This window comes from Sinohyriopsis cumingii, chromosome 15 (assembly GCF_028554795.1).
Source record: "Sinohyriopsis cumingii isolate HCF-2022 chromosome 15, ASM2855479v2, whole genome shotgun sequence".
Lineage (NCBI taxonomy): Eukaryota > Metazoa > Mollusca > Bivalvia > Unionida > Unionidae > Sinohyriopsis > Sinohyriopsis cumingii.
This window is the reverse complement of record NC_142975.1, coordinates 64,314,268-64,342,155: the sequence shown is the minus strand read 5'-3', so window position 1 is coordinate 64,342,155 and position 27,888 is coordinate 64,314,268. Positions and strand designations below refer to the sequence as shown.

Below are 27,888 nucleotides of genomic sequence, written 5' to 3'. Positions count from 1 at the left end.
TTGAAAATATACAACTCACTCACCTAAACAGGGAACTATTTTACCTGCGCATCCTCAGGCCAGTGAAATTATCCTTTTAGGCCACATTTCACCTATAACCTTCCACAATGTCTACCATTATAACAACAACACAAGACGTCTCCAGACAACGGAACCGTCCGTTTTGAATTACTCTGTTGCACAATTTACATGTCATCCGTCACGAATAATGCACATGCACACACATAATCGTTACATATGATTAGGTTTTAATACGGCCTACTCATCTCCAAGGACATTTATGGTACTCTGACCTGCACTCACTTTAAAATTAAAACATCCATCCTGGAATCTCATCAACAATGCAGTCTGTGATGTTTTGCCCTAGCAATTGGCTAATTAGTCGGGATGAGGACACCGACTTCCCAAAATCAACCATGTGATCAAAATTCTATTAGTAGAGGTTCAGTTAGCGCAAAAGTTTGATACAATCTATGAACATCTTAGTGGGGTATTTTGTATACCCGGTACACATCGTTGTTTCCTATCGACGTTATTCGTCACGACTTCCTTCGTGGGTGGACTCTGTCGCACAGATATAAAATATCAAGGAAGGTCCATTGTCAGAACTCTCTAACGAGGAGACGTAGAGGCCCGCCCAACTGTATACGTAAGGTATAATATTCTGATCGCATGTGGTGTCCTCGACTTCTTTTATTTAACCACGAATTCGTTGAAATCTTCTCCACTAATTTTCTTCTAAGGTTTCCTACTGCTGTGATTGGTTACTCTTTACCGACTGTCAGACAGGGGTTGAAATCATAATTCTCAAGTATCGCAAAGTTTGTTTCCAATCGGTTCATAGATTATAACGGTTTTAATAACTGCTTTTATTCGTAAAGACCCTCTTTATATCTATATATCTATATATGTATGTATGTATGTATGTATGTATGTGTATATATATATATATATATATATATATATATATATATATATATATATATATATATATATATATATATATATATATATATATATATATATATATATATCTATCTATATATATATCTATATATATATATATCTATATCTATATATATATATATATATATATATATATATATATATATATATATATATATATATATATATATATATATATATATATATATATCTATCTATATATAGATACATATATATATATCTATATCTATATATATATATATATATATATATATATATATATATATATATATACATATATATCTGTGTGTGTATGTGTGTGTGTGAGTGTGTGTGTGTGTGTTAAAGTGTGTGTCAAAGACGGGTCCATGTCAAAGAGGGGACGTAAAATAAAACATTCTAACGGCATGTGCTGTACCGGCCACATTTCTCTAGCCGAGAATTTCTTGACAGCGGCGCGACAAATTATTTTTATGTTTTCCAACTGATGGAACAGATCCCGAGATAGATACTGTCCAAGAGGCATTGAAATCAAAATCCCCTAAGCAGTCGTCACATTACTACAAATTATTGATATATTAGATCAAGGTTGTCAAACACACGACCCGCAATCCGTATCCTGTGCCCCGCAAAATGATTGGTGTCACAAGGTGTCATGAGAGAGAGCCCTTGGGCCATCAAAAATCCCCTAATGCGGCCATCAGGGTGGTTAGAGTTTGAAATCCCTGTATTAGATGTACATTGAGCGTGTTTTTCAAACCAGGTACTCACAGGGTGCCCCTTAATTCGCTGATTCCTCTCGAACAAATTCGTCGTTGGTCGACGCTGACCCATAGACATTAAGTGTCAAAGAAGTGTCTATGTAAAAAAAATGGTCAAAAAAATCTTCTTACTGCATGCATTGTATCCAACCCGTTGGTCTAGCGGACAATTTCGTGAAATCGGTTCAATAAATAGTCATCAGACTTTTCCTACAGTTGGAACACATACATGAAATAAATAGTTTATAAGGAGAAGTTCAGTTAGCAAACATATATTGATACAATTGTTGCGTGTTTCTTATACTTGCACCCGCAAGACGATCCTAATTTCACCAATTCCACTTCATGAAATTTATTAGGACTTCCTTGGTAGGTAGACTTCCTCCCTTAGAGATAAGTATAAATAAGGATCCATGTCAAATATTGTAAATAAGGGACGTAATGTCTCAACTGTATACATCGAATACAATCTTCCAACGGTATGTGTTGTATGCGATAAAATTCTCAACAAACTTTTCCTACTGTGGGAACTGATTCCAAACTAGATGAAATCAAAGTCCTCTAAGTCATTTTATAATAGATCAAGTTATAGCTCAATTTGATCCACATTTTGCGTGTTTTTCACAGATGGTACCTCCTAAGGCGCCCCTTCATTCGCAGTTTTATCTCCATGAAATTCGTCAGGACTTCTTTCGTAGGTGGACTCTATCTAAAAGAGATAAAATATCCATGGAGGGTTCTTGTCAAGACTGTATAAAGAGTGGATGTAATATGGCCCACATGTATATAATCTTACGGCATCTGATGTGCTGGACTTAATTTCTTTAGTTTCTCGAAATCTGCTTGACTAATTTTTTTTACACTTTTTCTGCTGTTAGAAAGGGGTCTTATTTCGAAACAGTATAAGAGGCGTTGAAATCAACATCCTGTAAGTAAGGGTCCCATAAGTACAAAATATAGATACAATTTATACACATTTGCGTGTTTTCATACCCGGTACCCCCTAAGGCGCCCCTTATTTTCCAGGACTTCCTTTGTAGGTGGACTCTATTTCCTAGAGATAAAATATCAGTGAAGGGTCCATGTCAGAACTCTATAATGGGGGTACCTAATTTCTCTATCTATATCTATATATCTCTATCTATCTATATATATATATATATATATATATATATATATATATATATATATATATATATATATATATATATATATATATATATATATATATATATATATATATAACAAAGCGCTCTAACACTTAAAATTAAATGTAAACGTTAATTAAACGAAAATTGCTTCGTGGATTGCCTCTACCACCTATATGTAACATGTCAAAGAAGGGTAAATGTCAGAATTCTTTAGGAGGGTACGTAATATCTACACTTTACATGTAAGATATGATATCCTTACGGCATGTGTGATACCGAACTTCTTTTTCTGTTCGAATTTTCTTTAAACTTTTCCTCATGTTGGAAACGATATCGGATTAGATATAGCTGAAGATGCCTTGAAATCAAATACCGTTTAGAAGGTGTTGAAATATTTAATATGTAATATTTAAACAATCGGTCCACATTGTGCGTGAGATTTCATACCCAATAACCATAGGAACCCGCTAATTTCGCTGATTCTTGTCGACGAAATTCGTCAGGACGTCCTTCTTAGGTCGCCTCTTTCCAACAGAGATAAAATCGTAAGGAAGGGTCCCTTTAAAAACTCTTCAAAGAGTGAAGGTAATGTCAAAACTGTATACGTGAAATATAATCTTCTTACGCCAGGCAGTGTACCCAAATCCGTTATACAGCCAAACGTTTCTCGGAATCGGCTCGACTAGTTTTCTTTAACATTTTCCCACTGTTGGAGCACCGTTGTTTATATTTGACTTAATTTATATCTTATTTAATTATTTGTCAGCTTTAAAATCTTTTAATTTTTTAATGTCATTATATGTCAAAATAATATTCTTTCCTTTACTAGGAAATAGTATTTTTTCCAGAAAATAGTTTGACCTTGACTCTTCATTTTCGTAAACATAAAGCTGACCTGGTTGTCGGTCTTAGTTTAAAATTAGTAACAGTCACGCGAACAAGTTATTTTTTTATTTATTTTTATTGTGGGAATAATAAGGTTGAGATCGTGGCTGTTTTGGATATATGACCCGCGACTTGTAAATAGCTTTTAGTGAAGTAAACAACTTTTATTCTCGGAGTAATAAGGATACAGGGGCTACGTGATATTTTATATATAAACATGATCACGTGATCCTCTATTTTGCAATTAGACATTTCCAAAATTGCGCATTACTTAGATTTAATAGTGATGCTTAGAGATCGATCTCACAGTCTGGGCATAAAAACGCTTGATGTCAAGTCGTTTCCTTCTGTTGTAGCCAGTTTTTGAATTATATGTTAATTTTTCTTCAGATTATTTGGATTCTAAAAGATTAATTCGTTTCTCTGAAAATAGATGTTGTGCTCATACATAATTCTTGAAATAAGACATTTCGTAAAAATATTTTTGGGATTTCTTGCGTTTCTACAAGGAGCTATAGACAACAACATTGAACAGGATACAGCATACGTCATCGCCTTCCATCTTGGATTCTTCATCGGGACTCGAACTTGAAATCATTAGAACATTTTATTATTAGGACTTCTAAACTTTTATTCGTGGATTATTCTTGGAGTTTGTTTTTTGGCTTTGATTCTTAAAACCGTAAATTCTTATTCTTTTATTTTTACAGCATATTCCCGATCATCCAAGCAGTGCAAACTAGGGCTCAGGAAAGGAAGATAACAAACCTTTACGCAAATTAAAATTACTGGAAGCCATTACAGATATCTCCCACGAAGAATTTCAGAATGAGCAAAAATGTGACGCGTCTCTACGTGCAAACGCGAAGAAAGCATTATCGGGTACCGTGAGTAAGAGTAAGAACGGGGGTTCTTCTAAATTCCTTACTCGGAAAGGTTTAATGTATAGAGAATACTCTACACTTGATAGGAAGTTCTTGCAACTAGTGATCCCCCATAAATCCAGGTCGCATGTACTCGAGGTCGCGCAGGAGTCGAGTATGGCGGGTCCTTTAGGCATGAAGAAAACAACAGAGATGGTATTAAGAGAATTGTATTGGCCTGGTGTCAATAGCGACGTAGCGCGGTTCTGTCGCTTGTGCGAAGTTTGCCAGAAAACTGTCTCTAAGGGCAGGATAACTAGAGTACCGTTAGGTCAAATGCCATTGATAGATACTCCGTTTAAAAGAGTGGCCTTTGACAATGTGGGACCTATATTTCCACATACAGATCGGTAAAACCGATTGATCTTGACGCTGGTAGATTGCGCTAACAGATACCCCGAAGCCATAGCTTTGCCATGGATTGAAACCGAACGTGTATCCGAAGCGCTCGAGGACATGTTCAGCAGGGTCGGAGTGCCCGAAGAGGTTCTTACGGATTGTGGAGCGCAATTCACCTCAGATCTCATGGCAGAAATTAGAAGGTTGTTGTCCCTTAAACAGTTGCGCACGACACCCTACCACCCTATGTGCAATGGGTTGGTCGAGAAATTCAACGCGACGTTGAAGCAAATGTTGCGACGGAACAAACTTAAAGACCTAATAATGTTTCCTACCTTAAATAAACTCAGCATGTTTTTTTTCTTCTATGTTTTCTAATTTCATGGTGTTTGTGTTCGTAATCGTATCATTATATATGTTTTTTTTATTTTGTAGGTGTTGTCTAATGTTGTAAAACGCTTAGTAAAGATTAGGCGCTATACAAAGTCCTTATTTTTATTATTAGTATGTGTGCGGAAAGACCTAAGGATTGGGATAGGTATCTGAACGCAATTCTGTTCGCGTATCGTGAGGTTCCTCATGAAAGGTTAGGCTTCTCCGCGTTTCAACTATTGTACTGTAGGACAGTTCGTGGTCCTATGCGCATTTTACGCGAACTGTGGTCAGACGAAGTCGCGGACGAAGAAGTCAAGACTACTTACCAATACGCAGTAGATCTGCGCGAACGATTAGAGCGTACATGTCGAATGACGCAAGGCAAACTCGCGAAATCTAGTTGTAGGTACGTGAAGTACTACAACAGAGGAACGCGAAGTAAAACGTTTGATGTTCGTGCTTCTCCCAACGAATACAAATTAGCTGCTATTCCAATGGAAAGGGCCATACGAAGTCAAACAGGTGAAAGGCGAAATGGGCTATATCATTGACGTGGAGGGTAAGTCCAAGATATTTCACGTCAATATGCTTAAACTCTATCTAGAAAGACCTAGACAAACAATGGATAAAGGGGTCTTGAATGTAGTATGCGTAGCGGTGATAAAGGATAAGTCGTGTGACGAATCGGAATCGTCTCCAGGACAGAAATGCCCCTTGAATACCCCAATTACGTAGGGAAAGAAGGTATTGACCAGATCAACGTATGCCCGGGTTTATCAGTGGGTCAGCGTGCACAAATATTGTAGGTTTTGTCCCAATACCCTGACGTGTTTACTTACAAACCGGGCTGTACTGGATTGATTCAACACGAGATCAAGTTGAATACCTCAGAGCCGATCAGGATTAAATGATATCCAATACCCTTTAATGTGCGAGAGACAATCAACGAAGAAGTGGGGAAAATGTTAGACAAGGAAGTGATCGAACCTTCCAGTTCCCCGTACTCGTCCCCTGTTGTGTTAGTCAGAAAGAAAGACGGGAAGAACCGTTTTTGCATTGATTTTCGGCAATTGAACAAAATCACCGTGTTCGACGCAGAACCAATGCCAGATATGGAAAGTTTATTTTCGAACTTGGCAGGTCATAAATGCATCCCCAAATTAGACTTTACCAAGGGATATTGGCAGATACCAATCGCTATAATGCCCGGGAGTTAACGGCATTCGCGAATCCGAAAAGTCTTTATCAATTTAAAGTTATGCCTTTCGCTTTAGTCAACGCCGGTGCGTCATGCGTTCGTCTCATGCGCAAACTATTAAACGGTATGGAAAACGTCGACAGTTTGTAAATGATATCTTTGTTTATATACATACATGGGATGAACATGTTAAAGTATTACGGGATCTGTTCGATAGACTTCACACTGCAAATATTACAGCTAAGCCCACCCAAATGTAGTATAGGGTATTTTAGCCTAGAGTGTTTGGAACATCTCGTGAGTGGATTAGGTCAGTTGAAACCTCACCCAGATAAAATAGGAGCAATCAAAGATGCACCTAGACCAGAAAATAAAAAACAAGTACGATCTTTCTTTGGTTTGATTGGGTTTTATAGGAAATGTGTCCCCAATTTTGCGGCTATTGCCAGCCCATTAACAGCCTTGACTAGGAAAGGGCAACTGAATAAATTCCTTGGGGTGTGTGCCAGGAAAAAAGCATTTAATGCTTTAAAACAGAAACTGTAAGTGCACCAATGTTAAAGTTGCCAGAATTGAACAAAACGTTTGTGCTGAGGACTGATGCGTCCGATACGGGTTTTGGGGCTGTTTTGATACAGGAGCAAGAGGGAATGAAATTGCCCATTGCTTATACAAGTAGGAAATTGCTCCCTAGGAGCGAAACTACTTAGTAATTAAAAAGGAGTGCCTAGCCTTAGTATAGGGGATAGGAAAATTATATACGTACCTTTTCGGGAGGGAGTTTACTTTCCAAACGGACCATCAGCCGCTCTTATACTTGAACAAAGCAAAGGTCGCAATGCAAGATTGGTGCGTTGGGCGTTGTCTTTGCAACCGCATAGTTTCCGGATCGAGGCGATTCGAGGATCGGAAAATGTGGGTGCTGAGTTTTAAAGTAGGGTGTAGTTATCAGATCATTTTCGTTCACTATTCAAATTGGAAGTTTTAACAATTGTTTATGTTCACATTCCGTGATTTTTCTAAAAGTGTTACCACTTTTTTTGGGGGGGAGGTTCTGTCACGGAATTAAATTCTTTTATTTATTGAATACATGTACTCCGGTTTCGTTTTTTGTTACAACGATACCAGAGGATGATTTATGTATATTGTGTCGTGTTTCGAAATAGTAAGTTCGGTTTATCCCATGCCGCACGTGCGAAGTGCTCTCGATGGGACGAACCAATGCATATAATGCACAGACTATGTTTGTGTATAAATACTTTACCGTACGTAAGTTTCTTAACAATACCAAATAGTCTTGTCAGCAGTCAGTCTGCTTCAAAAACGTGCACATATCCAGCTGTCGAGGTATGTAAGTTTATTAATTTCTAGTTTATAAGCTATAAGTACTGTATTACCACGTTTATCTTTTAATCTTTGCTATATAGCTTTGGTTTACGCAGCATAATACACATATTTCTATTCTCGTTTTCTACTTAGCAAGGGATTTATATTAGCAATGACAAGCTACATTTTTAAAAAAGACTGTTTAATATAGTAGGATTCTTATCGAGCAAGATTAGGTTTATTTTTGAACCTGTCATTTTGTAATTATTGTGCTGATAATGTAATCTATATAATTTACCGTGTATAACGTCATTGTGTTATTATGCCCGTGTCCTGTATGATACACGGTATTGGATATATTTTCAGCTGTCTGTCTGTGACCGGAGTGTCTGTGTCTCTCTCTGTCACCAGAGTGTCTGTGTCTGGAGTGACTAGAGTGTCTGTGTCTCTGTATGTTACTGGAGTGTATGTGTCTGGAGTGACCGGAGTGTTTGTGTCTGGAGTGACCAGAGTGTCTACTGTCCGGTGTGTTCGGAGTGTCTACTGTCCGGGGTGTCCGGAGTGATCTACTGTCCGAGGTGTCCGGAGTGTTTACTGTCCGGGGTGTCCGAAGTGTCTACAGTGCGGGGTGTCCGGAGGGTCTACTGTCCGGGGTGTCTGGAGTGTCTAACGTTCGGGTGTCCGGAGGGTCTAATGTTCAGAGTGTTCCGAGTGTTTCGCAGTCTTCTGAGTGTCCAGAGTCTGTAGCAGCTGTGAAGCTGAACTGTAGCAGCCGTGGAGCTGAAAAAACGTGTACTGATGACGGAGTGTGTCTCCGTATATGTAATTTATTAGCCGTGGGCTAATTTTAGGGTTCGTAAAACCCAGTGTATCTTTCAGGACTGATAAGTTGTATATCTGTCCCTCTTTCTTGTCACCATAATTTCGCTACCTGAGTGAATGCATTTTACTACTTGAGTAAAATTTTACATCTTTTACTACCTGAGTAAACTATATCCAACGTTTCATTACCAAATCGTTGTGAAATATTCACCCCTTGTCTCTGTATTTGCAAAATTATTTTTTTTTTTTGTATTTTTCATCAAGTCTGTGCGTTCTTATGTTAATTCAATCCAATATTCGGATTGTATATACACACACATATTCATAATCAATTGCTCATGCAAGTCATCCATTTTTAAACCTTGTAGTTATATCTTCGCCAAAAGTGTTCTGTTGTGAATCCGAAAAGTCCACCCGGTTAGCTTGTTACACCATGATGCGCCCTTATTTCGCTGTTTTCTCTCGACGAAATGTCAGGACGTCCTTGGTTAGTGGACTTTATACCCTAGGATTAAAATATCAAAGATGGATCCATGTAAAAACCTAATAAAGAGGGGACGAATTGGCTCAAATGGAAACGTAAGATATAATCTTACAGCATCTGTAGAGTTCTGATTGCTTTATCTAGCCGCAATGTTCTAGAAATAGGCTGAAAAGTTTTTTTTTTCTCAAATTTTCCTACTGTTAGAACGGATCACTACTTTCGTACTGTTCAACAGGCGTTGAAATCAAAATCCTGTAATCAGAAGTTCAGTTAGTACAAACTCTTTCATTCAGTCTATTAATATGTGCGTGTTTTTCGTACCTGGTACCCGTCGAACGCACCTTATATCGCAGTTTGCTATCGACGAAATTCGTCAGGACTTCGTTCGAGAGTTGACTATCCCCAAGAGAGAAAATATAAAAGAAGGTTCCATGTCGAAACGGTTTAAAGATATAATGTTTTCACGGCACGTGTCTTAATCGACTTTCATCTAGCAGTAGATTTCTCGAAATCGCCTCGACGAATTTTTTTTATTAAAAAAATTTTTTAGAACGTGTATCTAGTCAGATAATTGGCAGTAAACTAAAACATCTGACGCAAATGTTTTTGTGTGTGGGACATGTTATTGTCCATATTTTGTTTCGGATAAATTGTGACCCACGTGTGAACCAAAATACATTTAACCCGCTAAGAGAGTAAACATTGCGTTCGCTGATGCGTGAAAATAGTATCGTTTAAACTTGCAATTTCAATAAATCATTGTTTATCTCACAAAGTAGCCTAAAGGCTTCGGTGACTCCAGGTAGATCGCTTAGTTCCCAAGGATTATATGACAATCTTATAGGTCACAAACTCATAGACCCATTTTTCTACTGATAAATGTTAAGCCCTTGTCACCAGTAGTAATCCCAGGCATTGTGTTATTGAGAATTGTAAGGACAATATTTATTTTGAACTGGTATATAGCAAGAACTTAAACAAATGAAACGTAACTACTCAAGTTTTAAGAGCAAATGGACAATATATTTAGTCAACCATTTACTTTTGGTGCCTCGGGGTGAGAATAGACGTTACTGGATGGATAGTCGTCAAACAATGAGACATAGTGTGTCGATGACGTTAAAATACTAGATTTTAATATTTTGCCTTTTAAATTATTACTACCACTTGGTTTTGAGAAATCGCACCTGTTAACTAACTTTACGCAAATATTTAAGCCACTATTCGGGACACAGTTAATCTAGTTCACAATAAAACTGTCCCAAACCGTTTTATTGTCTGACTCACAAACGACTGCTTTAATATATACTACTTGATGAAGAAAGTGCATATTTGATGCAGAAATTGATATCAAACACCCAAGAGTATATGATCATAAACAGCTTCTCCTGTCGTGATAATCACAGCCTGAACTTGCGCGTGGAAGCGAATACATGGATATTTATCCCATTTCACGTGGTAACAGAGGAACTTGGATGAAGAAGGATGATATTTAGCTATTGGTTAGAAACAGCAAGCTGGAAACATCACAAACAAATTAAAAAATAGGAACGCCCCCAAGACCCTCACGTGGAAAATATGTACACAAAATACACGTTTGTGTTTGAAATATAGACCTTGTGATTAAATATAAATTTGAAAATAACCGACAGACGCTTTGCGCAAGAGTTTATATATGTGCTTTTGTGAACCTTTTTCTATTTATTACGTTAATGCCACAGTTTTATAGGACAATATTTTATCATTTGCAAAATAAAAAAGGAAGAAAAGTCAGTTGGTTCGCGGATGTTTAAGGTGTATGCCTGTTTTGTCCTTATCTCTAGCAGACGTAACTAATGTGAAAAGAATCCGTTTAGAGTTGTAATGCTTTCCTTATCTAGGTGATTTCTAAGATAGTGATATGACTAATTTTATGTTAGGACGAAAACGCGTATTCTTACTCAAATGAATTTCACTTGGACAGTAAATGGAAGAGTATGCTTGTAACACATTTGTTATCTTGCTACTATTCATAATATATTCTATATACATCATATATTGCAGAATGAATCCATATCGGCTGAGTTATTTCACGTATATTTCAAATGGTGATGCTAGTGTAACAAATTATATGATTTCCTCAATCGGTCTATTTAAATAATGTTTTGATTGTATGAATGAATATGTGAATTTCCCGATCATATATGAGTTCACTTTTCCAATTTGTCAACATTATAGCTCCTGTATACTCTTAGTAATGTATACCGATCAAATCATTACCATATTCAGCTAAAAGGAAAATTAGAAGAACGACTGAATGAATGAATTCTAAAGTGAGACAGTCTAATTTCCTAATTAAGCATACTCGTTGTTTCTGTATCTGCTTGCACTGATGAAGCTGTCCAATTTGTCTCTGATATGTACCGAAAGCCATCGTGTTTTATGTTAGAGCAGTATTATAAAGCACAATATTTTCAGGATGGTTTCTATTTTCTGTAGACACACGGAATTATTATATGCTCATTTTCTCCCCCATTAACTTTACATTGTCAGAATCGTGCAGTATTACCCGATATTGAACCCGCGCGACAATACACATATAGCATTCATATGCATAAAGGAACTGCTTTCTATTGTAAACAAACAATGGATGCATACGCCAGCACTTCTGATTTGTGTATAAATCATGTACACTCGCGTAAGGGGCTCTTTACGTTGTGGTTGTTTAAATTTGTTTCTGAATGAACTAAAACAGATGTTTCGTGGACTGCCACATACCAGCTGCTTTGGCACATTCCGCGTTGATACAATGTTTCGGATTTAGGCTAGCTACAGTATACAACAGACGCAAGAATTGGTCCTTACAAATAACATACAAGTGACAAGTCATATACTCTCTTCTTTAGCTGGTGATAAGAATGGCAAAATAAAATTTACTTACAGTTTTGTATCCTGAATTTCCTCAAAATGTATTTTCTTAATTCTGCAAATCCAAATTACATGAGCCATGTCATAGGTTCTCAATCTTGATTACGTATTTCGAAATTGTACTGTAATTTCGATGATAATTGCAATTACATCCTCCTTACTGCACTCAAAATGAAAAAAACATTAAATTCCATAGCGTCCTTTTGATAATTGCAAATGAAAGACTTCAAATATTTTCCACATTATGATTTCAAACATTCAATGACAGAAACAGAAACACATTTGCAGATGTCAACAGGCTTCTCCTTAGCGTCCTCAATCTCATGTATTTCATGTGGAATTGTCGCATACAAATCCAGTCCATAATCACGAAATTTCCTAGAATCGAGAATAATACCAAAGTCTATTCACTCGAGATCAAATCGAAAAGTTCTTGCAATGCACATTCATGCACAATATGACTCCAAATTTCAATTTTAACTAGACGCACCATTTTCTTTCCAAAGTTATGTCGAGCGTGCGGCTAAGTTCAAATTTATCTGGGCGGAGTTATGTGCGCAGTAATAATGATAATTTGTGCAATGATGAATATGAGCTTGTGTATTTAGCTTGGAATACGGCATACATTCATTTACGTTGTTTCTTGTAGAATAAAAAATGAGCATATAATAAAAAGGTTAATGCATTTGTATGTGAAAATATGAACTCGTTTTGTCAGAAGGTCGTACATTATTCCATCCAAATAGCTCGTTCATATTTTCCCATACAAATGCAGGAACCTATAAATATTGCACAAGTGATAGTTTCGTCATGAGTGGTCCATAATTTAATTACACAGAAATTTCCGCATAATGATATCCTTGATAATCAATGAACATGTTATGAGACAACAGTCATATAGAAGACAAATATCATTTCATTTTACAGATATTAGAAATATATTAGTACCAGTGATTTTAGCCGAGCCCATATATGTGACGACATCTTTAATCCCTTGGATAAAACCTATTTTATTGGGTTGTTGTTTAAAAGGGACCAATTATATTTTTAACTATAATATTAACATCATTGAAAACGATACATTTATAACACCATGTTTTGTCTACCCATATGTAGTACGAGAGATATCAGACAGTATTCTTATCTCATCTTGCTTCATATTATATAGTATGACTGAATGGTGTTTGCTCTTATTTTCATATATAAGTATTATACTGTGTTCAGTGTGTGATATGACGTTAGGCATGGTCCTTTTCTGATTTTTCAAAAATAGCATTTATACGATCAAGTATGAGAAAGTCAAGAAACCGTTTTGAGCATATTAGGGTTCATGTCACTGCAATCAAATCAAAACATGCTGCAGTAACATTACTGTCACAGCTTCTACTTCTAACCAAGTTACTGAGTTTAACTTTCTCTGACTTTTGCCACACAACAATTTAGGAGGGTACCGACATAATGCAATGAATTGCAAACGAATAATTTCTGTGTTATACACAACATTAGAAGGAGGAAGAATCAACTTCAGTCGAACAACAACATAAGACGATGACGCAAGAAACGAAAACGATGACTCTCAGCAGTCAATAATGTGTAATTAGTGTAACAGTGGATCTCTTACATCAGTTTCGGACCGAACATAAAGAAATAAGAGCGTTATATCGAACCTACCTGTGAAAACCAAAGAACAAGAGACATATACTTTCTACAATATCTATAACATCAAAAGCAACAACAGCAAGAACAGCAGCAAGGACAATGATGCCAAGATTGTTTGACTCGTACTAAGACATTCAAAGAAATCACTTCGAGCTATTAATAGAAAATCTTTTGACGTTGTTAAACTGGCAATTTCATGACAACCAAAATTGCTCATAAAATTGATGTTATCCTTGTATTGCCCAATCAAACCAAACAAAGAAAGTACGTGTGCGTCTGAAGAAAATCTAACATTATTTTAATACAAATAGTATGCTTGCATATAAACTCTTTTCGAGGGAAGTGATTTATAACCGAAACATGCTATTGACTTCCAAAGGAGGCCCTATTGTCATCCGCAATGTTCCGTTCCCACGGTGAAACATCTTTTCATGACTAGTTTTAATTTTCCATTTGGGTTATAATGGTACAGTAACCTGTAATAATGTTTTTCCAAACTATTTTCATAACATGTAATCCATAAGGCGTCTATGCCGCTCTTTTTAGCTACTCCTGGAGTGCTCTCTCTCTCTCTCTCTCTCTCTCTCTCTCTCTCTCTCTCTCTCTCTCTCTGAATGCAACAAGAAGAAAAGTCCTGAAATATCAGAGTGAATTTTTGAGGCCAGTTTTCATGATATCAACAAAATTTACTATCTTCTCACAAACCACACTAGCGGCACAAAACCATAAAATATCGTACACACCCTAATCGGTATAAGACACTAATAAAATCGCTATTGTACGCCCCTGAAACCCTCCTCACTGATTGCTAGAACAACAAATGTTTATCAGGGAAATGTATGAAGCATCAGCCAGACGAAACTTGACCTAGTAGTCGTATGTCACGTATCTAGGCTAACTTATTTAGCCCATAACGCTTTCTTGTTAAGTATAATTAAACTAAATTGAACGAATCGCCCGAGGTGATTACGTCTGATACACGTGTGCATCAGAACGGTACATCAGTACCCGGACCCAATATTTGTATGACATTGTTATTAGCTGAGTATGAAAGAAAGCGAAACATGATGTCATCAGACACGTGGCAAAGCACACAAATAGCGATCGGAAACTTCAGTATAAATACAAGCACCTTAACCTTATCTAGCAAAATACTACCGAACGCTGATGATGGCATTATGTCGTATCTCGTTCCATATATTGGCGTTGTTCCTGCTATTAGTAGCACATGAACAAACGGCCGCTGTAGCCACTTGTCCACATGAAGATGCATCTCTTAAATTATGGTCAGATCCGACAACGTGGTCTTCAGGAAAGGTAATGTTGTCTTTTCTATTTTTCTTTTTGTTATTTGATTGCATTTTTAACATCGTTTAATCCAAATGCCTTTAAACGGTGTAAATAAAGTCTTAAAACATCAAAATATGTGTTTTATTGGACAATTAATTATCAGAAACATTTTATTCCTATGATCATTTACAATTCCAAACATGTCTGCGTTCACAGTATTACATTTAATCGACTATGGTGGTTGTATTGTTGTTTCAATTTGGTTATATATGCAGCGAGCATAGGTGTTATCTAACAAAATGCGGTAGCTATCGACCCCGAAGTTGAGGCAGATTTAGAATCCATTTTGTTTGGTTTGGTTGGTTATTGGTTTACATATTTTAAATATGAAGAAGAGAATTTATAATTTTTGTGCAAAGAGCAGGGATACCACTACCACCACCACCACTAGTATGTCTTCAACACCATTATTCTTCAATGACCGTACCACTTTTATTGGCTACAAACAGTTATGTTCGCTATAATGCATACATACATTCAATAAAGGCAGTTTGGTAAGGAGATTTCAGATAGGTATTCAAACGTAATAAGTGGCGAACCCGTTTACATCTATAAGAGATGGCAAGATTGATAAAATCGACGGGAAATGGAAAACAAAAATAAAACAAAATCAGAAACCTTACTCACAAGAGGCTTCAGATATTAAGAAATAGATGTGAACATCATTGCAACATCTGAACATAGATGGTATACGTTATTACGAAAAGAACACGATATTATGAATGAGATGATGATGACGACGACGACGATGAGAATAATGATGATGGTTGTAGCAATGTGTGAAAACTATCAGAAATCTACCTGAAAACAAGATCAATAGAAACAAGTTTTTTTTTCACATTTTCACATTTACCAGTCTGCAATTAATTTTAAAATAAGACAGATAGATTGAAGGATCTGACTAACTATTCGCAAACCGAATGATTATTAACATTTACGTACTTTGCCAATTTCTTTATACCATATAACAATTGTATTCAAGTTATTTTTATGTGCTAACTTTGTAGTAAGATACCTGACTCGATATAACGTTTGATAGCGGGATCCTATTTTGTAGTCTGAAGTCACATCTGTGTATAAATCTGTATTAGACGTATGAAATATTTCGGTTGTGTCTTTTCTCGCATGCTAAGGGAAATCTGTAACACTTAGGGTGGCTGCCCTACATTATTAATACTAGGCGTTAGTTTTCATTGCAGCTAAAGGTAATTATTAGGTGTTGCCAGGAGATATTTTCTTAGCGTATTGCAAAATGGAAATTGTATATGCTTAGCACCCATCAGAGCTGCCGAGCAAGTGAGACTAAGCCTGTTATTTAATCACTTGATATTGTGACCTCGCCATTGTGAAATATTTCAATGTTCATGCAGACTTTCCTTTCTGAAGAGATCGTGACTATTTAGTCTTGAACACTAATAACAAGAGAGGTAAGTAGTAATACCCTTCGAACAAGTGGACTTCTATGTTAAATTTGGGTGGGGTTGTACCCTACGGACAATGGGAATTTAACATTCTTGCCACCGTGACGTCATCATTCCTATTGTCCCTATACAAACCCACTATTTTTGATGCCAGACAGTCCCAACATTTTTGACCCTAGACAGTCCCAATCCATTGTCCCTATACATCCAATGTTAAAATTCCTCATGTTAAATTCCCATTGTAGGTAGGGTACAACCACGTAAATTTAACATAGAAGTCCCTTTGTCCGTAGGGTATCACCTATTACTACTTATGTAGAAAATAAAGAAACAAGAATGCCATGAGCAAATGAAATTTACAAAACGGATCGATATATTTCTATCCTTCGTGAGCCTGGGGTATATCAAGCGAACATCGGACATATTGTGATAATTTTCCATTGTTGACCGGTGTAATCATCTCATCAATGTATAATATCGTTTTTAATTATCTAGGTATTGTGGATCTGCTACTGATGTCATCCAATATATATATATATATCTGTCTCCTATAGCATATATGCTTTCCAACATATTATTATTATTATTATTATTATTATTATTATTATTATTATTATTATTATCATTATTATTATTATTATTATTATTATTATTATTATTATTATTATTATTCAGCCAGCTGTTGGCGCCAATGTGACAATCGACACGGGCATACTCCTAGATGAATCAACCCTTACCCTGACAGGCATTGTAGTGATCTCTAGTGGGAAGCTCGTATTCAGTCCTAACGTGGATATCACGCTAACAGTAAACTTTATAGAGATATCAGGAGAGGTCATCATTGGAAGTGAATCTTGTCTTCATCAAGGAAACGTTCATGTAACACTTGCCGGTAAGAACTGAATTTCCCAACATGTCATCGATTCATTTAATTGTTCTGCGTGTTATTCATATCTAAGATATTACTGCATATTACGTCTAAATAATAAATACTAGATTAGATGCAAAAGAGTTGAAGAAGCATGGCGAAATAAATTGATGAGATAGACAAAATAGAATAGTGTGATCTAATCTTTGACGCAAACGTATAGAAACTTTCAAATGCTAATTATGTACGTAATAGGTTCAAGCGTCAAAGTCTCATCGTATATTACTTTTACGACTAACAGACTAATGGCTGTTTATGAAAATAAGTTAATGGCAATATATCTACCATAGTTTTTGTATGATAGGTTGCATTTCACGTAACTGCGTATTAGTGTGATGTTAGAAGAGATGTTGGGGGAGAATAAACAGGAAATAATGCAAGTGCAAGAGATGAGTAGATGAACTTATATCGGACAGGATATAGAGGACCGATAACAACAATGACGAATAACAATGACGAATATCGATTCATTTACCCATTTACCCATTTTTCTGTGTTTTTTGACAGGAAAGCGCGGTGATTTCCCAGAAATCGGAAAGTCAATTTTAGTGAAGAGCGGTGGTACACTGGAGGTTCATGGCAAGAGAAAGTTGTCCTGGACTAAACTGGATGGAACTCTACAGAAGCTCTCCAAATCAAACGGAATTCTTTATGATCATAGCGTATGTGTACAATTGAAAATATCCAGTAGATGTTTCTTCAATGTCTTGTAGCATTCTTGTCCATTCGCGATTTAAGCGTTCTTCCGAATGGCAACCTTGTAACCAAACTGTCTTCAACACCGTCTGAGAGAGGGTGATCTTATTTGGTTTTTCATTACTGCAAAATTAGTATATTATGATTCTATTCCGTATACAGCCCTGATATGAAGTAGATTAGATTAGTCTGACCTTGTTATGGGTAATTTGGAAACGCAATTTTATTCTACACCCTGTTTAACCAATTGAGGTCGGACGATCATATTTGGTCTTTTGTTTCGCAAAGATTGTGCATGACAAAGACCTTTTCTCAATGATAGATACAAGCCAGTGTTGGGGTCAAAGTCAAACCACTAATAGACCTATATCTGCTATTGGCTCTACCAGAATATTGTTTTTATCGTAACTTATCTTTGGGTGCATGTACAGATGCATTTCTGGTCAGTTTTGATAGAATAATCGGAAAACGGGAAAGAAATTATTCTTCCCAGTGCCGAATATAACTGACATCAGAGTCTTATTTACCTATATTCTTTCACAATCAAAGCGTTTAGTATCATGCTAATTATTAGAATTATTTATTGTCTTCCTCCAAGGAATATTCCTAACTGGTAAATTAGTTTTTTCTGAAGTGCATTTAACGTGCATATGTTTATTCCTTGACTGATGCTCAACAATCTATAAATCAAAGTAGAATATAAATATATTTAACAGTTTACTTATTTAGCCATCTCTACGTTTCCATCCATCTAGCTTGATCTTTACGATTAATTTTGTTATGTGTTTGTATTTCATCCCATCTATTTTTCACTGATTCGACAAAGAAATCTAGCTGTTCTGCTAAGCTTATTTGTCTTATCTCAGTTTTGTTATCTCAGTCCGGTCGTCTCGGTCATGGTGTTCATGCAATAGGAAATTCTTTTACAATGAAGATACCTTTGCTGTTTTCTGTTGTGCCTTACGGAGTTGTTATAAAATCTAACAACATCAACACCTACAACAACCGAAAACAACGAATACATATCATAACGAAATTCACTAATAAAGCAATTGAAGGTATCTGCAACTCTAATAACACAAAACCAAACCATTTTGAGACACGCACACACACATACACACACGACGTTGAGCTTTTTGATATAGTTCGAGGCACACAGGCTATACACATCGCTGGCTACAGAAATCCATACTCTCTGCAAAGCCGGCACAAAATCATCAATGTATTATGTCATGCTGGTTTTCTCAACTTTGTCCAACAACAACACTCCACACCAGATGACTCAGACACAGTAAAGCAATTTCGAATGACAACATCTGCACCTACCAACCAGACTGATAATTCATCAGGTCCCACGCTATTCCACAAGTAGATTTCCTTGTAGTATGTCATTGCAATAGCGATTGCTACATCTTTGCTATTTCCATGAAAGAAAATATAAATTTCCCAGAAAGTCATGAATTTGAAATCTCCTCAGCTACTACACACTTGATTAAAACTGTATCCAGTAGGCCTCTTGTAATGCAAAGTATGGTGCCATTTTCTGCCATAGTACGTGTTCCAAATTGGCACTGTTGAAAGTTACATATTATCCATTTAAAATATTAATTATGTATAGTTATTCTAGTATGGCATACATCGATTCAATGTATTAATACAGTAATAATCTCAAATGTTTTTATGTTTCTATTTTCTCATGCGTAGAATATATGTACTTTTTGTCGACAGGTCTTCTAATTGATCTCATTAACATATTCATATTAATGTGCGGTATTGATATAGCTATAGCACGTTTCTCCAAACCGCTTGTTGTGTAATACTTCCAACACATAACAATTATGACTTTTTTCTTGATTTTGTTGCTGTTACGAGGAACGGCATATACAACTAGACTACACTTAGAAAATTATTCATATTTTCATAAATAGTATAAAACTTGATGACCTTTACATAACGTGAGAGGCTATACTATTAGCTCATTGATAATATGCGTGTTGCATTTGCTAGCTATATTGCAAGCATGCCGGGTACCATTAATTTAATTGAAAAAAGATGAGTGAGGAACACTATCTATGTCGGTGTTTGAACTAAGACAAGAAAATCCAGTCACGGGGTTACATTAGTTATCTCTCCGCGTGGCATAGCCTCGTGGGAGACAGAAATATAACCCTTTGACTGGGATTTCCTTGTCTCTGTTCAAACACCAACATAAATTCTATAAATATATATTAATCCATCCTTACATTCTCATTCAGGTGGATGGACCCAACGATCCTGACAGTTGGATGGACGCCCTTGTAGCATACGTCTTCGAAATCAATACCCTAAATCAGCCTGTGAAAAAGAAATTTGAAGTGTTTGGGTTTTACTCTTGGAATGAACTTAAAAAGCGGGATACTTTACGAAAAATGATTACAGGTACGCTTGAGCAATATCTGTCGACGTCAAGCTTTGCAAACAATTTTTTTCTTCTAATTTTAGGTTATAAAGAATTTAAATTAAATATGTAAAATCAAAAGGAGTATCCTTATTTGATTAAGTATAGAATTGTGCTTATTCATTTCATCCTTGGGTACATGAAATCCTTGTTTTAATACAGAATAGATAGAGCCTCCGATTATCTTGAGTGAAACTAAATCTGAACGATGACGTTATTATTATATGTGTGTGTTTCTCTTTTCACAGAATTAGCAAACAACGAGGTGCTTTTGTTCTCGCTGAGAAAGAATTTGATCTTGACCAATGATTTAACCGAAATCTACAACGCATTTGAAACTTTAGTTTTTGGAAGTGTGACAGGCACAAGCAAGCTGAGGACAGTCAGCAACAACATGAATGCATACGCAGCCTTGGTGTATAAAAGTAAAATTTCACATTTTAAAATAAACGTAATTTGTAATAAATCGAGCCATCCTCCATGCAGAAATGAAATGTTTGTAGCCAAATTCAATTTCATTAGTGAATTATTATTAGTTTCACGACTCCCAGGCATTCTTAAATTTGATACAAATCCCAATACTACAAAAAATTCCAAACAAGTCCTTTGAATTTGCATTCATATAACGTGTTCAGGAACATTTCCAAATACCAAACAGCAACTTAAATTATGAATTGGAAAAATACGCGCACTTTTTTATAATTCATTGCTCCTAAGGAATGAGCAAAGTTTATCAGTGATTGTTTTACTTAATACAATAGAGAAATAGTATTAAATGGTTTATATGTGTCATTTATCTTCTCTATACATGATCCTAATAATATTATCTCCTTGCAAATGACCATTTTGATTCATTCTGCTTTGCTGTTTGCATGTCTGTGTATGTATGTATGTATGTATGTATGTATTTGTGTGTGTGTGTGTGTGTGTGTGTGTGCAAGCGTGCGTGCGTGCGTGCATGTATGTATGCGTGCCAGACCATAAACATTTTATACTATTGCAGCTTCCACTGGTGTAGTGGTGAAAGAGACAATCACTCCTCCATCCAGCTCAGGAAGTCTTGCCTCCGCTGAATTGACTCTTTGGGACAAAGGGCTGAAGTTTCTTGTGGAGAGCTTGACTGACACTGACGAATCCTGGAAAGCCAAACAGAATTTTTTCATCTTTACTACTTTTGCCGCCTATCCCATAATAACTCTCATCGATTATGTGACCACATGGAATATTGGTAATAATCAATTTGTTTGTTAGGACATGCATACATGGACTCAAAACCACTCTAAAATTTAAATACACCAGACATCAACAGCAAGCTCCTTAGCAGCATAGAGCTGTAATAAACCATTAGTTATCAATAGTTTTACCTAGCTCAGCTCAGTAAGTATTAGGACGTAGAAATAATCATAGAGGTTCGAATAGAAGGACATCATGCTTAGTTCAAAGGTAAGATGTGCCATAAGATTTAAGGTAAATGGATGCTAAGTGAATATAAAGAAAGAATTTGTAGAATTCCTCTTTGCATATTGATATGATGGCATACACAATCTATTAGCCTGTCTGGAGGAATAATAATAATAATAATAATGAATGAGCGTGTACTTTAGATCTCATCCCATCTTATTAAAGGGGACAAGGTCGTTATTTCCTCCACTGATTATGATTGGAACCAGGCGGAAGAGGGGACAATAATAGAATGTTCTTCATGTAGCAACAAGCAAGTCAGGATAGACTGTAAGTAAACCTTTACGCTTTTGATAATTATAAACAATATCATCGTGCACTGTACATAATTGTAAATAGTTGCAATAGAAATCTAACTAGCAATTGACAAGGTAGAGATAAACGTTGTTTTGTGTTGTGTTTTTTTGTGTTCTATAATACACCTTTAAAGGTAATAAACGTACGAAAATACATTGGACACGATGTTTATCTCTGACTGAAGTATTACTCACACCTTTATAGACGGTGTTAGTGTCTATCACTGTTTAAAAATATTATTTAAGGAAAACAACTGCGCGCCAATGCCGAACAGCTTTAATAAGAAAAAAGTGATACACTTTCAGTGCATGTCAACACTTTCGTCTTCATAGTTTTGCATTTTGTAGTAAGCAGGGTGGATACTAGGTCTGTACAAAAATAGGAGACAGTGGTGGTGCTCGTGCGGAATCTTCTACATACATTATTAAATGGTTGATTTCTTCGCATTACCAGTACCACCCCGTTACACTCACTGGGGCCGGGTAGAAGATGGAGTAGTAGACATGAGAGCAGAGGTGGCGCTGTTGAGCAGAAACATTATTTTTGAGGGCAAAATGGAGGCTAGTTGTTACGTCAATGATGCCAATAGTCCAGGAAAGTGCAGCAACTTCAACTATGACACGTTTGGGGGACACATCAAGGTACAAGCCGAATTTATATCATATACAATTTCAGCATATGTACATAATACTTGTCAATAAATGTGATACATTCAGCTTATTGCCAGGAATTAACGCTAGATTCATTTTGACCATAAAATGTGGCCTTGTACATATTTACCATAAACATATATGTCATTAACAATATATTCTTCCTTGACATTACGTCATTAATGCATCCATAATCATGCATTTTCCTCGTAGAAGGTGGAATTCTGCTGCTATATATAGTTTAGACATATACATGCATGTACTTTGGTTTCATTTCAGTTTTTATACGGTTTTAAGAATGGGAGAGTAGAAGGAACTGAACTGTATCACATGGGACAACAGACCGATTTGGGTATGCGTGCTTAAAGCCGTGTTTGTTCACAATAAATACATGATTAAGGAAAATATTATCATTATCTCTCTGATCAATCTATCATACTGCTTTTGTAATAGCATGTTTTAAGGAAATAAGAAATTATTCTTAACTTTACACCGGCTATGATTATATCCGTACATTTAACGAAGTTTTCAAGAATGCGTTTCTTGTCTTTTTTCCCAATAGCCATATAGGATTACTTGTGATGTCTATGGCTTTTGTCGAAAATTTAAAACAAAAAGACAAAATACAAATAATAGCAATGCATTAAAGTTCAGAAAATCATACATGAATCTTCTGCATGTAATTTCCACAAGATATGTCAGAGAGGATTCCTTAAAACATCATCATTAAATTTACCAATTGCATTTGTAATATTCTGAGTTGCGCTTTTCTTTATTCTGTCTTTCTTCTAGCTTTAGTTAACTCGATGCTTTTATTGATTATACTAGTGATGAGACGTTTGTTTTGTATGAGCATTGAGACGGTCAAGCCATAAAATTACTGACATAAATTGGATCAAGACATGTGACTGATATACATTTAAATATTTTAATTCGCGTTCCTTCCAGGTTCATATCCCGTTCACTTCCATATGTGCAAAGACACGAGAAATTACACCAACAGACCTTACGTCAAGGAGAACAGTATACACCATACCTTTGCTAGATGTGTAACTATCCATGGAACTCACGGTGTATTGGTAAGAGATCTCATTTTGTCAAATAAAAGTGAAACTTCTTTATATGTCATATTTATTACTTCCAAAATATTAGATGGGTATTTCCCTCACACCGTAATCGTTTAGACTCTACAATTTCTAGACGTCACAATTCTCATGCTAACCCCTTGAATACCAAAACTTGCGAATATGTTATTTACAAGACCTTTTGGGATAACAGGAACATTATTTTAGCTATTATCTGTAATTACTTAGAATCATATTGTTTCTCAGCTTTGTTTAAATGGTCGTCGAAATCATGCTTCTTAGCAACAATGTCACTTTAAAATTGAAAATTAGACTGAATAACTGGATCAAAATTTCAACAACGCAAATTTTAAAGTCATGTCCAATCGTTTGATTTCGGAAATTGTAAGTTACGCCTAAAAATCAGTTAGATATATTGCTCAGTTCTAGCTGTTCTTGTGACTTAGATCTGACTTTCCGCCTAAGCAGATTCAAATGTCACTAAATTTAGTCTTAAAGTTTAGTCTGTTTGTGGAGTTCAGAATGTTTGGTTCATTTGAGATCAAACTTATATTTCTTCTGATCAAACTTACATTTCTTCTGATTAAACTTAAATTTATTCTGATCAGACTTAAATGTCTTCTGATCAGACTTATATTTCGTCAAAATAAGTCTTAAATTTTGTCCAGACTCAAAATTTAGTAAATGTCTAAAATTTAAGCCAGTTTTAAACTTCGGCGTAAATGCGTAAATATTTGTTTAAACCTCTATTTATGTTCTGTAGGTGAAATCTGTGACAGGTTCAGGATTCTAAAATTCAGGTTTAGACTCGGTTATGTGTTGATTGATCTTATCCAGTCCAGGACTTGTATTGGTAAAAGCATCATGTTTGTACAGAACGCTCATTGCATGTAGAAATGAACCCGTTTCAGTCTAAAACAAAATTCCACTCGTAAAAGACTGTTCCGTTGTTTTTAGCGGACCCGCCCTCCATGCAAATGACAGAAAACTTTCCAACACAAACCTTCACTTTTTGAGTATATGGTGACAGTATCAGGACATTTGTATTGTATATATATCACGATACCAATTTTATACGCGAATATTAAGTAGTTAGGTCTCATTGATGGAAATAAAAACTAATTTGTGCATTTGAATTTTTGAAAGATAGTCAGATTACTGTGCAACTTGCAAAGTCTCCATTTTGATTATGCAAACAATAACCTAGATTTTAGTTTTTATGCGAACTGATCCATCGGTAGTACTTTGGAATTATTAAATAAATTATCACATCGCAAATAGTTCATCTTATAGCTATCTATTAATTAATAAAGGAACTGAGTAGGCAGATCAAACCTTTGCTTCCAGAGACGATCACATTAAAATGTGTACTATATACAGTATAAATAAAATTTATTTACAACTAAATGGCTAAAAGCAAAACTCCTGTTTTAACTATAATTTGTGGCGTTTCCCTTGGGTCTTCTGGATATTCAATGATTTGGTACCCTGGTAACAAACCCGACTCCTGCGAAACATCTCATATTGCTAATTAATTTGTGTCACACAAACGGAAATGGTTCCGTTGAAACAAATCGAACAACTGCTGGGTTTTTGCATTGATAGCATGCCTGAATTGAATTGCGCGTCAGTTCGTGTGATATGATGTAAAGTTTGTTATCTTAAAATAGAACTGAATTAGGAGTTGATTTATAGACGATCGATAATATAAAGCGAAATGGACCGAATGTTACCTTATGTGTTGGTGATTTCAAAGTATTCAAAGCGTCAAAAACTTCGTTAAAGAAGAGAACATTTATACCCATTGAACAAAAGATCAAATGACCCATTATCATACATACTATCAAATGGCAGAGATGAAATCCCAGCAAATTGCCGGTAAATTCTCACATTTTCATGGGGGAAAAATCCATTGTGAATTCCGCTTCACACGGCATGATTTCTAACGTCCCTAAAATGTTCGTTATATTAGTTTTATGTACCATGGCCGCTCTTTATGACATCTACATTGGTATTTTAACTTTTGTTATATAAACGTATTTATTCATAATATGCTATACATCTTATTTCAATCGCTAAAGCCTCTCAAAATAAAATGCTTCCTCTGTGAAGAAATATTTTGGTTAATTTACACGCTGGGCATTTTCCTCCTGTCGTTAATGTCATTTTTAAAATGATCTCTATCAAGTCATGTCACGTTATTCTGCTGCTGACCCTGTCTGTATATAAATATTAATGAGTTATATTAATTATATTATAGGTCAAGGACAATGTTTGCTATCGTTCTCTTGGGCACTCTTACTTTCTGGAGGACGGTGGGGAAAAGTATAATACATTGGATGGGAATTTGGCTCTTGGAACCTTGAAGGCAAAGCTCATCCCATCTGATAGGTAAGTTTATTAGGCTATATTATAATAAACTTGTTATGTCGTAATGAATAACACAAAGTGCATCCTCAGAGTTAAACGTGTAGCTTTAGTTTGGAATCTTCTACTGTGTTACTGAAAAAGGTAGCTTTTGTTTTTAATTTTAAATACATACGCATTGTGAACAAATGTACCAAAATGTTTCAAACATTAATAAAAAAAATTGTGCTAAGTTATCTTATATTCATAAAACTATTGCAACAATTCAGTGAGTTTGTGGTTATCTTTTGCAAATTTTGCATTTGAATTATACAATGATTTGTTAGGATTCTTTTTTCTTTAATTATTTTTCTTTCAGACAAGACATTGAAAATAAAGATACATTTTCTTACATAAATGAACAAATTTCAATTTCTGATCTTTTTGTAGTGACCCTACATCCTACTGGATGACCAATCCTCTGAATTACCTAAAAAACAATGCTGGTGCTGGTGGCGAGGTATGTTGTTTTGTCCACGTGTTTAGCACGAATTTCATTCTTTTGAATACAGTTTGTAAAATCAGGAGCAACTCATTTTATGAAAAGAAAGTTCATCCTACAACGCACACAACTGATTAGTTAACTTACAAAATGGTTAAAATCATACAAACGTAGCTTTACAAAAATGTTCAAGTTGCTTCCTGCAAGAAGGCCGGTTTTTATTCCTAACCTAAACCAAGATGATTCGATTCTTTTGGGTGTTTTAAGTCTTATTGGTCTAATGAATTTTGTGAATACACGTTTTATTTCACCACAATTTTGATAAGCATGATTTTCATCAATTCAGGGGAAAGGAATTTGGTACATTTATCCAGAGTCACCTCTAGGTCCATCGGCTACGGAAAACTTTATGGCACCAGGGGAAGCTCGCCGCACAGCTATTTCCTTATTCGAAAACAACGTAGTACACGGATATGAATCTGTAAGTACTTTACAAAAACAAAACCTGGATTGTATTATGTTATTTAATAACGAATTCATTTAGTTTAATACCTGAAAAAGACATAAGCATTGAAACATTCAGAATTGCATGCACTTACTCTTTGACAAATACAATGATGGGAGCACCATATTTGTATGTTTTAATTAAAGTAATTAGTTTTTTGGAAAATATGGACGGGAATTGATATAATCGGTAAAGAAGGAAACTGATAAGAATGCATTTTCGGTAACATATGCTTTCTTTATCAGAATCCATTACTCATGAGTCGAGTATGTGACATTTGTTGACAACCCTGGAGAATGTTACATTACTTTGGTAAAGGATTTATCACATGCAGAAGGTAGCACTGTTTAGTGAATTTACTGCTGCTCCGTGTGTTTTGACACATTATAATTTAGTTTTGAACTGTATTCTAACAGTACAAGCATGCTAAATGTT

At 35.7% G+C, this 27,888-nt stretch overlaps 1 protein-coding gene across 1 annotated transcript in view; it reads left to right on the top strand.

Moving 5' to 3' along the window:
• The first annotated feature begins 4,782 nt into the window (after nt 1-4,782).
• Nucleotides 4,783-27,888, top strand: part of LOC149781954 (cell surface hyaluronidase-like) — a 29,204-nt gene continuing 6,098 nt past the window's right edge. Inside the window, exons 1-10 of the mRNA XM_089935046.1 lie at nt 4,783-4,821; nt 17,222-17,438; nt 17,982-18,136; nt 20,426-20,588; nt 21,611-21,835; nt 22,819-23,006; nt 23,295-23,367; nt 23,964-24,094; nt 26,361-26,491; nt 26,897-26,966. Of these exons, the coding sequence (XP_089791172.1) occupies nt 4,783-4,821; nt 17,222-17,438; nt 17,982-18,136; nt 20,426-20,588; nt 21,611-21,835; nt 22,819-23,006; nt 23,295-23,367; nt 23,964-24,094; nt 26,361-26,491; nt 26,897-26,966 (1,392 nt within the window). The remainder of the gene's footprint in view (nt 4,822-17,221; nt 17,439-17,981; nt 18,137-20,425; nt 20,589-21,610; nt 21,836-22,818; nt 23,007-23,294; nt 23,368-23,963; nt 24,095-26,360; nt 26,492-26,896; nt 26,967-27,888) is intronic.